Here is a 17,280-nt window from a genome sequence, read left to right on the forward strand (position 1 = left end):
GCACCAAAAAAATGGACAAAGAAGCCAGGGTCAGATGGTGGGACGAGAAAAGTATGCAGAAGGTGAGGAACAGCTTATGATCCAAAGCATACCACATCATGCATCATGAGTTGTGTGAAATTTTGGTTGAAACTTGACATTTCAATTGCATGTTTATGGTTTTATTTTACTTGTTTTTCGTGGTGTATGATGGCAAAAATCACTGTCCAAATACATGTGAACCACTGTTTAGTCCTTTGTGTACCAAAGTTTTATTACATATGTCCAAACATATGTACAGCACATTTCTCATAAAGAGTGGTTTCATCACAAATATAAATTATTTTTCTTCAAGAACATATGATACAAGAAATATAACTCGACGTGGCGGAAAAAGACGAAGAAGATGAAGAAAAAGAGATGTGCTGCAAGGTTGCTAGCGAAACATCTTTTTCTTACTTGTCAACACACATCATATAACAGTATGGTCCCTTCACCGCTTTTCACTTTCAGCCATGTCCTCAATAAATGTGACTGTTTAACACTTAACACCACAATACTGAAGGGAAACGGACACGTAAATAAGGCACAAACGTGAAAAACTGAAGAAAGGAAGAGGGTGAGGTTTGGCACTGGGAGCTAGAACATGATCATATCTTCCAGTTGACAAGTCCATGATTGGGAAGAGCCATCATAATACTGTGGTGTTATTTTTGAAAGAGTGATTGTTCTTGTAGTGTTATGAGACTTTGAGAGAGTATAATAAACACTGCGTCTTCTATGTCCTTGGGAAAGTGGTTATAGCAACCACGTACATGATCATCAGTACATGTGAGGTGAAAAAAAGGAAATGTACTGGCATGGCTCTCAACTTTGGCCATGACTCCGTTGCGCTACACGTTCAAGACAAATGTTTCAAAAAGGTGCACATGAGAACACATTCGGATGTACTCAATGACATAAAAAAGCTTAACACACAAAACAAACAAAAAGTCATCATCGTCATCATGGTTCCTTTTGGGAATACTCCCATACATTTGTGGGGGGGGGGGGAGAAAGGCCAAAAAACCCTTCAGGCACTTTTTGGATTGAGATCAGTCAACAGTTCATGCATCCCTAAGAAAGTAGTCCATAGGACTAAGCATCCATCAGCATTCCATAGAGTCCTGTCTTTTCATGAAACAAGGATGATCTTTCCTTTAGAGTGAGTGCCATTGTTCGCGCAGGACTTACCTTCCAGCTTATAACTGCCGACTCCAACATCTATGTCTTCCTCATGTTCCAGTTGGGGTCTGGAAGGGTGTTGGGGTCACCGGGGCGCTCAAGAGGCGAGCGGGAGTCGTGCGGCGACTTCTGAGCCTGCGGAGAGCGAGGATCGAGCAGCGGAGGTGGTTTTTCCGGGTGGAAGGGTCTGCCGTAGTGATCCGGGCCAGGTGGACCGCTCGGCCTGTGATCGGGCATCCTGCGGAAGTCCTGAGGAGGGGCGTCCCGGCCCTGGTGATAGTTGGGACGGAAGTCGTCTGGACGTCTTCTTTTGGGGTCCAGATGTCTAAGGTGAAGACCAAAGGAAGGTATCAAGTACACTTTTAAAGCACCATGGTAGTATTCAGACCCATTAATCAATTTTATGTGGTTTCTTTTATTTAAAAATTATAATACACAATGGATTCTACTTTAACTCAACCAACATTATGACAGCAATGAAATATGGTTTGATCACTTAGAGGCATACTGATGCAAAAAAATCCCCTGTGTTGTGTGTGGGGACATTAGTTGTAAAATAAAAATTCAAAATTTCCCTCATCATCGTGGTTCCTTTTGGGAATACCCTTACACATTTGTGGAAAAGTGGTAAAAAAAAATTACAAAAAACAAAACAAAACAAAAAACAGTCAACAGTTCATAAGTAAGCAATAAATATTCCATAGAATTCAGTCTCTCAATGAATTGAGAGACAAAAAAGCTAAATTTAAACAAAGGTATGACAGCAGCTACTTTAAAATAGGGTTTAACTGCTTCCAGGCAAGTTAATGCACAAAAATCCTTTGTGTGTTGGGGTGCAAGGAGATGTCTGTTCTATCAATTTGGATTAAAAAAAAAAAACAAAAAACATCCTAATCATCATTGTTCTTTTTGGAAATACTCTTTTTGCATGCCCGATATAGTAGTTCCTGGGACTAAATAACCTACAACTATACTATATAGTCCAGTCTCTTAATGAACGAGGTGACAAGAACGCAAACTTCAACCGAAATTTTGACAGCAGCTACTGAAAATATGATTTTGTTGTTTCCAGCAAGGAATGCTCAAGCAAAATCCCTTGCGTGTTTGTGCGCAGGGAGATGTTTATTGTTCCGTCATTTTGGATTAAAGCTCAGGAATTTTCCAGAAGTTTCCACAATAGCATTGAAGATGCTGCCATTCCAGTTTACTAGAGACTGGCTTTTTGATGCCGACGACAACCAAAACAAGACTCGGTGGCAAAATGGACGGTAAAAACTCTTTGCGCCTGTCAGTCCCACATACCAAACCACTGCATTATCACCTTCTCGTTTGAAAACCATGAGTCATTATTGAGCTTTAATTTGTCGAATAGTCTTTTCATTTGAAATTTGTCTTTTCTTTGTTTTATACATCGGTACATGACAATAACATCAGATTATTATGAGGTCTGGAGTGTACCAGCTTAAAAGTAGTGTGTTTAAAGTCACCTGTCATAGTATGGCCGGTGAGCCCTGTGGTCACGGTCGTTACTGTACTGGTCGTACGGCCTCTTGCGGGGGGAGCTGTTGTTACGGTAACCACCTGAGCTGCGATATGAGTCCCCGTGTGAGTGTCGGTCACCATAATGGTCCTTGTAGCGGTGGCCGTCGTACGGATGGTGGCGCTCCCCCTGCCACGACTGGTTGCTGTTGCCGGGGTGGTTGTACTTGCGCTCCCTCTGCCAGTCTCCCCTGTCTGTAGATTTAAGAACATTTTTACTCCAAGTCAATGTTGTTAATGAGCCTTTGGCCTGTCTTAGGCTTCAGTCACATTTTCCGTCTGTCAATCTCAATACCATGAATACTCAAAACTAGAACTACAGTAAACCCTGGTCTAGTATTGTAAAACCCAGGTTTAAATATTGCAAACCCTTGTACAGTATCTCCTACCATGGTCTAGTACCACAGTAGTAAACCTGGTCTAGTATTTTATTACCTGTTCAAGTGACATAAATCCTGGTCTATTCTTGCAGTAATATAGTATTGTAACAGTATCCTAAATTCTGATCTAGTATTAGAAATCGTGGTCTAGTATGGCTTGCTTGTTCACAAAATGACATGTAATATTTCCATGTACCATCGTTGCCAAAGTGCCGTTTGTTGGCCATGTTGTAGGGTTCTCTGTGGTGCCCGTGTGGTCCTGACTTTGTAGCGTGAGACGATGTTGACTGTGGACCCGAGGAATCCCGACTGGAACTGGAGGCTTCTGGTCGAAAAGGTTTAACTCTGCCTCCGGGGTCGTCCTTCTTCTTCTGTTCCTTCTGGAAATGTCCATCAAAAGTTGAAGGTCTATGCCAACAACCAGTTAAAACACTAAAATGCTACGTTGAGGAACCACTTGCCTCTTCATCATGTGATCGTTTCTTCTGGGCCATTTTATAAAGCTTATGAAGCTTCCTAGCGCCAAACTCTGTAAACTTGGACACAAAAATCCAGAGGTTTCTGTGGAAAACATATGCATATATATTAATAGTTTGTATTAGTGTAATAGTGTCAGTCCTGTGGTTGCCACTATATGAGCTCCTTATACCGTCGCCATATCTTGACGTGCTCAGGGTCGCTGTAGGCTTTAAGGCACTCTGTAATTCGGTCTCCGATCTTCAGCAGGCATGTACGTGTGTGCTGTAGCTGCTCCTGGTCCGACAAACCCTCGTCTGGTTTATCCAGTTGCTTTAAGGCCTTCTTCACGGGCCGCATCCGCTCCTTACACTAGACATGACAAAAAAAAATGCAACTCTCATATTAATAGTATTAATAGTATAATATTAATAGTAACAATAAAGTATATAAAAACAGTCAGCTTGTGTTGCACAACAAACTTACAATACTGAAAGTCTCCTGGTCAAGTTCATCGTCCTCCTTTCCTTCGATGGGAACGGGCTCAGAGCCTGCAGTGATGTGAACTGGCCCTTGGGTTTTCCTCCCTTTGGCTCCTTTAGCCTGAACAATGCAAAACAATATAATACGGAGCTGCTGTGCAAAAAAAAAAAAAAAAAACTCTACAATGTGGAGTTCAAATTAAATTTACAAGACGATTATGCCTAAAATCATGCTAGGCTTGAGCTCATTGAGGATCTAAAGTAGCAGTGTCCGAGGTTTTTCTACTGTGGAGCGCATAAAAAAGTTAGTGACAAATAAATAATACAAAACTGATCCCCGAAGTATAACATGTCATTGTGCACCAAACGCATTTTGCTGCAACCAAAACATGTACTTTGACCAAACTCCGACAAAATGTTACACCTCATTAAACATAAACTGCGTATTCCACACACAATGTTGTAAGTGAATCAAGGAACTGCGTATGCAAATGAGCTGACGTCTGCATTGACACACAATGTGAACTTCAGGGTATGTCCGGGTTATTTGTCTGTTTTTGGGTCAATATTCAGACAATAACTACAGTGACACTGATTCCTTTGGACATCCCTGACCTAAAGGATTTCCCTCATAAGTGTTTTGCTTTTTCTTCAGTTTTTTTGTGTTGCTACCACAACAGAACAGCACTTTTTTTTTTTACCCAATCTTTTTTTACTCCACGTGCATAGTTTTACTCAATTCCAGTTTTATTATACGGCAGTTAATATCTTTGCTTTACACTTCTATGACAGTTCAATGTTATAACGTTAGTTTAATCACTGTCTGTGCAGTAAATGAAAGTGTTATAATGGCAACCATTCTGGTCTGTAGCAAATTAATTCACTTTACACATGGGCTTGTGAGCCACTGTATTTGAAACATCAAAACGGAGCATTATCACTGTACATTTTTTTTTTGTTTCAGTTCTTCTATGCAACAACATGTATGTGAGAGCAGGTGTTGGGTTTCATTAAGACGTAATTACCTTCTCCTTTCTGGCCTTGTTGCCCTTCTTTTCTTTTTCCCCTTCCTTCTCCTTTTTAGGGGTTCCCTGTTTTTCTTTGTTCTCCTTGTTGTCCTTCTTTTGCCTTTTCTTAGTAGGCGACTTCTCTGCTCCTTCCTCCTGAAAAAAAAAAACGTGATAGGTTACTTATATTTAATTGTGTGTTGCGTCATCTGGCTTGTTAGTCCATAACAAATTTCAAAAGACTTGTAAAAAGGATGACTATCAGTTGTTGCATTGACTTACCTTGAGTTCGCCCTCCTCTGACGGATTGTCGGACAAGCGTGGAGATGAGATGTTGTTACCCTGCTCGTCCTTGACGATCTTCTCCTTTTTCACCCGAGGCTTTCTTTTCTTCACTTTTACCTTAAAAGAGGCAGGATGAGCATTTGTGGAAATGTAGCGAGAAAAGTACTGAGCTGATGGTGCACATTGTGGTATTAATTTCAGCACACCTCGTCCCCCGTTTTAGACAAATCCCCACTATCTTGCTCCTTTTTGAGCAGCTTGAGAAGATACTCTGCTCGAGCTTGCAGCTGCTTGGCCTGAGGCTTCTTGCTTGGATCATCTGGAAGAATCTGTGTAGAAAGAATAGAATTCATTTTCCATCTACCATTCTACAACGACAACAGCAACAGTATGAATATACTTTAAGATATGATATTTGCCTTTTCACTAAGCCTGAGGTCAGGATCGGTCTTGATCAGATCCCAATTGTTGAACCCGTGTTCATATATTCCCAGTAAGAGCTGAATGTCGTCTTCCACATTCCATTCCACATCAAAGTGAGCTACCTTGACTCTGCATGTGAGCTTGAACCTGTTGCAAAGCGTAACAATGATGCACAAGACTTTCCCTGAATAAATTCAAGTGTAATTAAAGTAGATGCAGTGTGCTTGCTTACTTATTCCTCTCATCCAGATTGGTAGGCACTGCTTTGTGCAAAGGCTCAAATTCCTCCTCATGCTGTATGATTGATTTGGCATTAACCTGCACCCCTGAGATCTTTATGTTGATCCCTCGCCGTTTCCCGGGACCTTTAGCTGGGATCACAACAGTTTCAGATGTCAAAACATAAATAATTTTTAACTCATTCAACACCAAATATGTAGTTATACGTTTTTATAAAACCGAACGCCCGATCCCAACTACCTATTTATATGTCTTCTACGTTTTTTTGCGCGAGTGGCTAACGGAGGTGATGATGCAACTCCTCACTAATGGATTAGGCTAGAGAGCAATTTTAATGCCATAAAAACAGCAACTAGGTGGCAGAAGTACATCATGAGAGGAAGGAGAAACACAGGAGGAGGAAGCCCTTGCATAGTGGCATAGCTACATTGCCTACCACATGAAAAAAAAAAAAACGCATTGTAGGGAAATTTTAAGGCATGAACGCACATGCACACACATAGATCAGTGAAAAATGTGAAAATTGTAAATAGTACATGGTGTAATTGTAAATTGTTATTTTGATGTAAAAAAAAATGGTGTTTATGTTGTAGTATAGTTGCTTAGATGTTTAATCTGTCACAAAAGCAAAAAATATTTGTGTCAAGTTATGCTTGAAATGTATCTTTCCACAAAAAGCTTTTCTCCCTTTTCTAGTCGTCAACTGATATTTTCCTTAAACTTACTTGTTCTACATGTTCTACTGCTGATTACTAAAGAACGGGAAAAGGGTAGAAAAACTTTTTTTTTTCCTGATGAAAGACGATGGCCAATACTGAAGGGGTTCCCTTTTGAAAAATGGCTGGGATTGAATGCGTTAAACATAAACATAGTGGAGTAGGCAAGTCCCTCCAGTTTACCTTCGACTGGGTTCTCTTTCAGGTTTTCCTCGTGTTCTTGCACTGCAGCCACACAACTAGTGTGAATGAGCTCGCCAAGTCTCTTCAGGTCTGCTACTGACTTGTCCACCAGCTCAGAGTCGCGTGCAATGGCCTCTAACCTGAAGGCAACAAAAGGATTTTATTGGAGGTGCAGAAAAATATACTGTATCATGGTTTAACAATTGCAAGTAGTGTTCAATATGATTAACATATACTGTCAGGGAGTAGATATTTACTGAACTGCTGAGAGTATCAGGCCTCTAATAAATATTTATTGGGTAAAATATTTATTGGGTTAGGATGGCAATTCTATGTATATTTTCAGTATATTGTGTATTGGATGCATGTTGGTGTGTAGAAACCTATCAAACTGAAGTATTTTAACATTAAAACTAAATTTTGCATTCACAAATAAATTAAAATAGGGATTTTTTTGAAGCTGTGGTGGTGGGCTGCATGGGAGGGCAGGCCGCTGTCGTGTCGCTGCTGCATCTGCATTTTTTTTTAATGACAAATAGCAATGTGTTATGACTTATTTATTTATTACCTTATATAACTATTTCCAACAACTAGCACTACAACATGAACCGAGAACATTGCAAAACTGTTAATTTAATGGCAAAGTTGCTGAGAGCACTGCACAAAGCATATCTCCACTCAATGTGCTAATTTGTCCTTAAATACAGTTGTCATGTTTGAATAGAACACTTGTAAAAATACTAAGAGGTGAAGCAAATATTCTTTGGTGAACCACTCAACATCAGCTTACACGCTACCTGTTGGGAGACCCGTGTGATAGCATCACTGTCTAAAGCAGTACACACTACGTGTTTCTGTTGCACAACTTCGACACACAACTAGCGTATTGAAGATAAGCCGTAAGTATTATAATGACAACAAGAGAGCAAGATTGTTAAGTGGCACTTTAAAAAGTAAGTTGTGATGATAATCGATGACTGATGTATGTAAGCCACTTGTAGCTCCGAGGTAGCTAGATGCCGCCAGCCAGGCATGTAAACAAAAATGACAGAAAGTGGAATGAGATTGAAACGTGAGCAATCACACACGCTGGCATATATAGGCTTAGCATGTGACAAGCTGTCTTCAATTGACTACACATTTTATAGGCTATTGTTTATTCTCCCAATAATAAACAAAAGTGAAAGTCAACAAGACATGTCACAAAATCTGGTCACATGCGCAAGTGCCAGCAAGGCAGCTACTTTTAGAAAATGAAAATGGCCACGAGCTACTCATTTTTGTAGAAATGATTTTCATACCTTATTTCAACCCAAACAGATCAAATATGCTTGTTTTACCAAAACATTCACAAAATGCTGGTATCCACAACTCACATTTTATGTTTCAGAATACATTTCTTTCTAGTGTTCTCACATTGTTAACCAAAAACCTGAATGAAAAGCAGGCCTGTGGGCGCCTCATGCGGTCGTGGGGGGCTACCTGGTGCCCACGGGCACTGTGTTGGTGACCCCTGATATAGAGTATATCCATTCATACAATATATTACTTAAAATCGTCCTCAAGGTTTAAAAAAAAGAACTCATTTTTAAGGTGTGGCAGCTTTTATTTTGTAGTGCCGCACCGCCATGTTCAATTACATGTAGCGGAAACCCTGCATACGTGTTTATTTAGTTAGTCAGTGGCTGACACAGCAGTTACAATCAATATAATTAGTGTCCTAATTAAACAACACTGCTTTCTAAGACACAACATTTCTCAAACCACATACTATAGGTATCATATAATTATAGTTGCATATTACTTAGCCTCCAAGGAAGAAGCGCATTAGAAGGTATTCTAGGTGTCGCTAAAATACCAACCACCAACCCACTTTAACATAAAGGCAGCACGTTAAATTATACACGTACACTATATACTTTGATATTGGATCGGCTGCCGATCTGCTGTATTTAGAAGATCAGATAATATCGGCTTCCGCCACAAGATTGGGCCGATCCTGTTGCCATATAACCTTTGTAACTCACACTCCAACATGGGAGGTGCAGTAACGCGCCTCAAAGATGGTTGCCACTTGACTCCTGCCACCCACAAGATTGATTGATTGATTAAAGTTTAACGACACTATCAACACAAAGTGTCATGTAAGTGTCTGGACCTTAATATGTGAAGTTATTAATGACAAAACCTGTTTCTCAGGTGTGTAATCTATCAGTTTAATTAGGAAGTAGGGCTTGTAAGATAAAAAATGTGATCTACTTTTCCGAGAAAAATTCCCTACTCTTTTCGAACAGAGAAGTAGGTTTTTTAACGTGCAAATGGTGTGGCTTTTCTTTATACTGGACAACGGCTTAAAGTCTCCTCTGTAAGACTAGATACTGAATGAAATGGCCTGCCAAAGGGCCTGTTTCCATTATCTAAAACCTAATAAAAAGATTTATTTCTTTAAGAAACTCGATGATGCATGATCGCGAAACTTTGCTAAACAAGGTTTTCAGATCTGGAACATTATAAAAATTGACACGGATGTGAGCAAACTCAATGCATTCAAGCCACCCACAAGAAGAAGAAAACACAACACCACAGTGCAGACATTGTCCGTGGTGTACCGTGGCAAAGTTTCACTTTGGATGTTGGATATTCTGCTCTGTAGCTCCTCTGTTACAGAGCATGAATGGAAACTACCTGTGTAGGCTTAGTTTAGCAGTGCAGCTGTGTGTGTGTGTGTGTGTGTGTGTGTGTGTGTGCGTGCGAGTCTGTGAGACTCAGACTGGATGAGTATATTTTCACCGTGTTGTGTTTTACCGCTTTAATGTAAGGACCATTTTCAATGCCCACTGACGACGTACAGGTTCTGAGTGAAAAAAGACCAGAGGCACCTTTACTCTTGCACCCAACTCATACATCATATATTCTAAGTCACACCACAAATCTATAACCATGTCAAATTATTAATTCTATCCTAGAAGTATTTTGCTCACTCATTTTTTCCAATTTGATCTTTGATTGGATGGACTTTTATTGGATTAGGGACTTGACTCAGAGGTTTGTTACAAAAGCCAAACAATATTGTTGGTCATACTGTGTAATAAAAAAGTAAATTCAGCAATACTTTGGTGGCATTATTTTAATGCTTTGAAGAGCTACTTTAATAACCATATTCAATCCCCCCCCCCCCCCCCCCCCAAAAAAAAAAAGGATCAGTACCGGATCAGATCAGCAAGAATATTTGTAAAAAATCAGATCTGAAACCAAAAATTGGGATTGGGACATCCCTACTTTGATATATAAGTCGCAGGACCAGCCACACTATGAAAAAAAGTGTGATTTATGGGCCGCAAAACACGGTATCTGTTTGAGGTGTGGTATTTGAGGTTCAAGTGTACACACCCTTGTGATCAAATGTGGCACGGCACATTAGATCAGAGGTGACGACTTAAGGAAATTTGGTAGTGAACAGCGCACTTACCTTTCAAGTGGAGCTCCAAATTTCTTGTAAGCCTTAATGAACCTGGAGCATGATCAAGAACATTACAATTGTTAATTTAAAACAACAAAGTCTCTGTAGTACAATACAAAAAAAAAACAAAAAAAAACAACACTTTACCTGCGGATCTCTGCGTCGGTGAAACCCTCCACGTTGTTTTTGCGGGCTCGCGGTCTGCCTCTCTTCTTTGGCTTCTTATCTTCATCGCTGTCGTCAGTCTCACTTTCGGAGCCGGAGGAGTGCTGCTTCAGCTTGGAGCCGACATCACTATCACTGTCATTGGCCTGAGCCTGTCACAACAAAGAGGCCACAGTTGAAAGTACAGCCCGACCGACGTGAGATTTTTCAGGACGATGCCGATACAGATATTGGCGACTGAAAAAAAAGACGATATGCGTTATATCGGCATATATGAAAAAAGAGCATTGATATAAACAGGATACATAATGTACATGAACTTAAATTCTTATAATACCCAAAATAGGATTCAACGCAAAGCAAATGACTACCAATGAAAATAAGGACATTTAATTAGGAAGACTGTCAACATATGGATATGCCTTTTTGTGATTTACTGTGTTGCCACAAATTTGTAGTGTTCTTTGCTTTGCTGGTGCTGGAGCCCTGGCTAACTTGCACACACTGCACATGTTGCAGACAGAGAGACACACTGGGAGGGAGCATCTCAGTGCAGCAACAAAAAAAAAAAAAAGATATTGGCTACATTTTCATAGATATTGATTAATCAGTGAAATGTCATAATCGGCCCGGCAATATATCGGTTGGCCTCTAATTGAAAGAATTCAAGTAAAACTGTTGATTATAAACCAGTAATTTACCCGCTTGTTTGAACTCCTGCTTCTTGGCAGTATGAAGAGATCCATTTCCCGCTGCTTCTCCTCCTCCTCTATTTTGCGCCGCTGCTCCTCTGGGATGATGTCATCCCATTCCCGAGCAGGTTTCTCCTCAAAGTCAGCGGGAACGCTTTCCTCCATGCTGGAAAAATTGGCCACCTGCAAAAACGATGATGTTTAACAGCAATATTATTATATTTATTATTTAAAAGTGTAGTAGGCACCTTAAACTGAGAGAGAAGTTCATCGGTGGCACTCCCTGGTCCTTGGTCACTTTCTCTTGTTTCAGCCAACCTCAGAATTTCATCAATGTCCATCTCCTGCAGAAAAGGACAACACTCTGGTTTATAAAGTGAAAGGTGACATCAGTTTTAGGGTGCTTATAACAAGTAAGTACCTGTGGTTCAGACTCTTCTCCCTCTGCCTCTTTAAAGAGCTCTTCTGCACCAAACTTGAGAATAGCAGTGAGCTCTTCCTTGTTAAATGGGTTGGAACTACAAGTCAAAAGGACCAAATGCTCAAGTGTGATTAATCATGACAATGAAAAAAGGAGTAACTCTAAAAACTTTAAAAAAAAGGTCTTACTTTGTGTTTCCAGAGTTGCTGTCCAGTACAGTTCGACCAGTGGTGTCCATTCGCTGGATGACCAGGTGGTCTAAAACCATCTTCTTCTTTGCCCTCTCAATAATGTCCTCCTCAACTGTTCCCTTGGTAACCAGTCGATATATATTCACCTACAACACAAATAATAAATGGTCATACATTCAATAGTGCCACAGTGTATCCCATGTCATCTGCTGGATTTGCATGCATTTTAAAATGCACAATTTATTGTTGGCCATTCTCTACCTGTTTCTTTTGTCCAATCCTATGGGCCCTGGCTTGTGCCTGCAAGTCATTTTGAGGGTTCCAGTCAGAGTCAAAAATGACGACAGTGTCGGCCGAGGCCAAGTTTATTCCTAAACCCCCTGCTCTCGTAGACAAGAGGAAACAGAAGTCCTGAAAAACAGATGTTAACATAGACGTCAGATATCATCCAAGTAATACTATCATTAATAACATTTCAGACTTAAATCTTCCTAAAGTATCGTACATACCTCAGAGCCTTCTGCATTGAAGTGATCAAGTGCTTGCTTTCGAATTTCTCCTTTAATGGACCCATCCAGTCGCTAAAGAGAGGAGAGACAAACAGGGATCATCCACCTTTGAATTCTTCATGGCTGGCCAGCATTCGCTGTAAAGCTATCTACAGTCCATCACAACAAATAGTCAGCTGAAATGGACAGAGCTGAGTGACCTGCAGGAGTATAAAACTACCCGCTGATATAAATACCCACATGAACTCTCAGCCTGGCCAAGTATGTGTGCAACAACGCTGATATTTGATCTTCTATCCAAGTTAACACATTAGCCGTAACACCTAAAAGAGCCCGTCAGCAAAGAAGACAACTGTCAAAATCTCAGTCCGCCTTTATTAACTGACAGTCTCTAAGCAGTTTTCTGGAGACTTTTTATTAAAAAACTACAGCTACTGTATATACATTATTCATTTTAACAAAACAGAACATAACCGCCATTGCAGAGAGTGGGGAAGACTGTGGAAAAAATTATTGGAACTTCACTTTCTCCCATCTAAAAAAATGGGGGGAAAAAAAAGCTGTCTGCCCAGACCTCAGAACAACAACAGAGACCCCTCCCACACCCACCATGGACTACTATCACCACAGTAAAGAGGGTCCGCAGCCTTCGAGCAGAATGCTGCCTGCTGACAGACTGACATCTTCAAAGGGTGAATAGTTTTACTTAATTCTAGCTTTAATTTGTGTCACTGTACAGTGGTTAACTTTATATATGTTTGACAGTTAAGAAATATTACCTATAAAGTTAATAAAAGGTTTTATAATAAACCTAAAAAAAAAAAACACACATTCTTCTTGGAAGTCACTGAACAGTGGCGACATTGCAGACAAAGGGTGAAATCTCCTACCTGGAATGGACAGCGTTTCTTGGCAAGGTATTCAGCCAGAATGTCCAACATTCTGACCATTTGCGAGAAGATCAGTACTCTGTTGCCTCTCTCTCTGAGCCGGGTCAGCAGCTTGTCAAGCAGCACCAGCTTCCCACTGCCCCGCACAAGATTCTAAGAAACCCAAACCAGTGTGATGATGCAACCATTGTCGCCCGTGGTGATGCTTGGAGCTAGAGAACTCTCACTGGATGAAACATACCTGCAGGTGTTCCTGCTGAGTTTCAGGATCTCCATCCTCAGGTTGTTTGATGAGAAAGCTGTGGTTACAGCACTTTTTCAGCTCCATAACGATGTTCAGGAAGCCTGTGGAGCTGCCTCGGGTGCCTTTGGCAAGAGCTTTGTAATTCCGTGTTAAAATCCACCTGTAAAAGTAGAAGGAAATGTAGCTTGTGCATTGTTTCACTATTAAGTAGCTCATGTGGTAGGATCCTACTTGTAAAATTGTTTCTGCTGTGCAGTCATGTCGACACGAAGAATCTGCTCCACCTTGGCAGGTAGTGACTTCTCCACATCCTTTTTGACACGTCGGAGGAGGAAAGGCTCGAGGACTTTGTGAAGACTCTGGTAGCCATTCTCACGTCCTTTGCCGTGATCGTCTTCAAAATCCTCCCACGAGTCAAACCTGAGTGTACAACATAGATGACAACAATGCATCCTTGTCTCGAGGTCATTGAAGAGCAAAAGCAGCACACACTTGTCTGGCATGAGGAAATGCAGCAGTGACCAGAGCTCTTTCAGAGAGTTCTGCAAAGGAGTGCCTGTAATGAGGAGTCTGTGGTTGGACCTGAACTCCATTAAGGTTTTGTACAAGAGGGAATCATCGTTCTTCAGCCTGTGAGCCTCATCCACACCCAGGAATGCCCAGTTGATGTTACCCAGAACCCCCTAGAGAACAACATTGTGAAATATCTCAATGTGATATACATAGAAAAAATAAAAAACTTCAAGCCAGAACCTACCTTGTCTTTTAGGAGAATTTCATAAGTTGTTAACAGTGCATTGAATCGGATTCTTTTGGTTTGATGGTTCACCCACTCATAATCACGGATCTGTTTGGAGGAAAAGAAAAGACAAACATAGCACATTTTCAAGAACATTATCATTCCGGATCAGCTGGAAAAAAAAACTGCTTTGTTTGCGGAACCTACCGTTTTTCTGCTCATGACATCACCGAGGTAGACAACTACATTCATGTCGGGGGCCCACGTGCTAAATTCCCTCTGCCAGGAGGTGAGTGTGGACAGGGGCACCACCAGTAAGAAGGGCCCATACAGCTGATGCTGGTGGAACAGGTAGGACAGGAAGGAAATGGTCTGGATGGTCTTTCCCAGTCCCATTTCATCTGCCAAGATGACACTATTACACCTGCAGAATAGAAGATTAATTTGTTACACCACTTGGTTTTACATCAAAATCGTGCGTGTCAGTACACACAGTACACACCTGCACCAAGAATGTGCCAACCAGTTGAGGCCAGCCAGCTGATAGTCTCTCAGCTCCAGGTTCTCATCTCCGATATACGACGGCTGCTTCTTCAGAGCAACAAATCTTGGTCTTTGTTTCAACACCTGACAAAGCAACATTCTTTAGAGACAATATGTTCAATAAATTCAAAACAGAAAACATGAGTCCTGCTTCGACTTCTACCTTGCAGTCTTTAGAGGGGACCGTTTTGCTGGAGTTGCGGTTCAAGAAGCTGTCTATGCAGTGCTGAAACTTCTTCATCACCAGCGCCCCATCCTCCCAGCTGCATTCCGAGTACGGTAAGCCCATCCACTTGCATAGGTACTCTGGCTCGTTGGAAGATGGAATCTTGTGACTGTGAGCTGGAAGGGTTAAACATTTTACTGCTGTGTTCCAAACACAGACAGTTACATTGTCTTTAATATGTACTGACTTACATGGGAAGTCAGACGATCCATGTATTTTCCCTGTTTTGGTTGCTGGTGATGATAGAAATCAAATGAATATGCGGCTACAAGACTTTCATGTCTAGCATCAACAGAACGCTTACCGATGACACGCTCTACAAACTGGAACTGTTTGTTCAGGTCTGCAATCAGCTCCTGCTGGCAGTTATGGAATTCCACATCCTCAGGAGAAGCCTTCCTCAACCTACAATATTTAATTCTTCAATTTTTAAAATGACTATACTTTATGACTTTAACTGAGAAAAATCTTGAGCTGTATGTTTTTTTGTTTTGTTTTTTTACCATGAATCGAGCTCATCCATCTTCTTTTTGTAGTTCTCCAGCTTCTTCAAGCCCTTGACCTTCTGCTGCGTCAGCGAGTCCAGGCTCTCCCATGTGTTGTGGATATAAGACCAACCCTTCCACTTGATCAGATACTGAGTTTCTCCTTCGTCTTCGTTGTTGGGGTTAAAGCCTTCACAAGGGTCTCCATTCTCCTCCATGGCGTAAATGGTCGTGGGAGCTCCCGTTGCTAAGAGCAGAAAGAAGTATAGCACATTTAGAACTTGATACATTTGCATATAATATCTCACAAAAGTGAGTATACCCCTCACATTTTAGCACCTGTTGCATTATACCTTCAAGGGACAATATTATTGCAATTACACTTGGATATACTTTAGTCAGTGTACAGTTTATATAGCTGTATAGATTTACTATCCACTGAAAATGGGTCAACACATAGCCATTATTGTCTAAATAGCCGGCAACTGTGAGTACACCTCACAGTGAACAAGAACAAATTGTGTCCAAAGTGTGAGCACCATTGTTATCTACGACTGCCTTAATCAACTTGGGACATAGAATTCACTAGAGCGGCACAGTTTGTGACTGGAATCTTCTTCCATTCCACCATGACCACGTCACTGGTGGAGCTGGTGACACCTTGCGCTCCTCCACTGTCCGCCCACTTGAGTATACTCAAGCCCGACCGATATATCGGCCGGCCGATTATGACATAACCAATTAATCGACATTGGTGAAAGTCTAACAGATATAACTTTTTTTTTTTGCTGCGCGGAGATTCTGTTGCTCCGTTCCTGTCGCTCCGTTCCTGTGTCTCTGTGCATCTCCCTGCTCTAGCCACTCCCCCTCACAAACACATGCAGCTCTGCTGTCTCACTCCCTCCACTTCTGCACAGTTGACGCGCGCAGAGCAAAATGAGAACATTTTTTTTTTTTTCCCCACACAACTGTTAGAGAGCGTATTACAGCGTTTTAACGTTGTACAGATGCATCTCTGTGAGATAAAAAAAAAAATACATACAACTGTTAATCCCCATGTCCACCATTATCTAATATAAGACTATTTATACAGCGTATGAAAGTAGTGTACATTATCTTTATAAGATAAAGATGGATGCAATTGTTAATGCACATACTGTAGGTCCACCTTTATCTAATCTAAGACTATTATCCAGTGTTTTAGTGAAAAAAGATACATGCAGATATACACCGCGTCCCACTTCACTTCATACTTTCATACAAGATTTACAGGGGCTCATACATTCACAAGTTAATGTTTTGATTAAAAGCATTTAGAAAATGTTCCAAGTAATGTATTTAGTTGCAATTTGATATATTGCATACTTTAAAAGCAGCTAAATTGTCACATACGCACGTGGACAAAATTGTCGGTACCATTCGTTCAATGAAAGAAAAACTCACAATGGTCACAGAAATAACCTTAATCCTATTGAGCATCTTTGGAATGAGCTGAAACATGCCATCTGGAAAAGGTACCCTTCAAACCTGAGACAACTGGAGCAGTTTGCTCAAGAAGAGTGGACCAAAATACCTACTGAGAAGTGCTAAAGTCTCATTGACAGTTACAGGAATCGTTTGATTGCAGTGATTGCCTCAAAAGGTTGTGCAACAAAATATTAAGTTATGGGTTACCATCATTTTTGTCCAGGCCTGTTTCATGAGTTGATTTTTTTCAATAATTCTGTTGAAGCATGGTTGAAAACCAATGTCTGACGTTCACTGGTTGAATTTCATACAATTTTTATTTATTACGTTTTTC

General features: G+C 40.8%; 1 protein-coding gene across 5 annotated transcripts in view; it reads right to left on the reverse strand.

Moving 5' to 3' along the window:
* Positions 1–222: 222 nt before the first annotated feature.
* Positions 223–17,280, reverse strand: part of chd2 (chromodomain helicase DNA binding protein 2) — a 32,540-nt gene continuing 15,482 nt past the window's right edge. For 2 of the 5 annotated variants that reach the window (XM_054775733.1, XM_054775731.1), the window contains 31 exons: positions 15,498–15,726; positions 15,299–15,399; positions 15,186–15,227; positions 14,932–15,110; positions 14,728–14,852; positions 14,433–14,649; positions 14,244–14,333; positions 13,979–14,169; positions 13,718–13,906; positions 13,484–13,646; positions 13,243–13,395; positions 12,353–12,424; positions 12,105–12,254; positions 11,841–11,989; positions 11,653–11,749; positions 11,480–11,575; positions 11,241–11,414; positions 10,522–10,691; positions 10,384–10,425; positions 6,915–7,054; positions 6,008–6,146; positions 5,772–5,922; positions 5,559–5,681; positions 5,350–5,469; positions 5,086–5,223; positions 4,065–4,181; positions 3,772–3,950; positions 3,584–3,683; positions 3,319–3,502; positions 2,691–2,937; positions 223–1,528 (listed from right to left, as the gene is read on the reverse strand). In XM_054775733.1, the coding sequence (XP_054631708.1) occupies positions 1,243–1,528; positions 2,691–2,937; positions 3,319–3,502; positions 3,584–3,683; positions 3,772–3,950; positions 4,065–4,181; positions 5,086–5,223; positions 5,350–5,469; positions 5,559–5,681; positions 5,772–5,922; positions 6,008–6,146; positions 6,915–7,054; positions 10,384–10,425; positions 10,522–10,691; positions 11,241–11,414; positions 11,480–11,575; positions 11,653–11,749; positions 11,841–11,989; positions 12,105–12,254; positions 12,353–12,424; positions 13,243–13,395; positions 13,484–13,646; positions 13,718–13,906; positions 13,979–14,169; positions 14,244–14,333; positions 14,433–14,649; positions 14,728–14,852; positions 14,932–15,110; positions 15,186–15,227; positions 15,299–15,399; positions 15,498–15,726 (4,553 nt within the window). In that variant the 3' untranslated portion in view covers positions 223–1,242. Of the gene's footprint in view, positions 1,529–2,690; positions 2,938–3,318; positions 3,503–3,583; positions 3,684–3,771; positions 3,951–4,064; positions 4,182–5,085; positions 5,224–5,349; positions 5,470–5,558; positions 5,682–5,771; positions 5,923–6,007; positions 6,147–6,914; positions 7,055–9,719; positions 9,769–10,383; positions 10,426–10,521; positions 10,692–11,240; positions 11,415–11,479; positions 11,576–11,652; positions 11,750–11,840; positions 11,990–12,104; positions 12,255–12,352; positions 12,425–13,242; positions 13,396–13,483; positions 13,647–13,717; positions 13,907–13,978; positions 14,170–14,243; positions 14,334–14,432; positions 14,650–14,727; positions 14,853–14,931; positions 15,111–15,185; positions 15,228–15,298; positions 15,400–15,497; positions 15,727–17,280 lie in introns of those variants that run through there. The other 3 variants (XM_054775734.1, XR_008570356.1, XM_054775735.1) reach the window with 3 other exon arrangements.

This window comes from Dunckerocampus dactyliophorus, chromosome 5 (genome assembly GCF_027744805.1).
Source record: "Dunckerocampus dactyliophorus isolate RoL2022-P2 chromosome 5, RoL_Ddac_1.1, whole genome shotgun sequence".
NCBI classification, from domain to species: Eukaryota; Metazoa; Chordata; class Actinopteri; order Syngnathiformes; family Syngnathidae; genus Dunckerocampus; species Dunckerocampus dactyliophorus.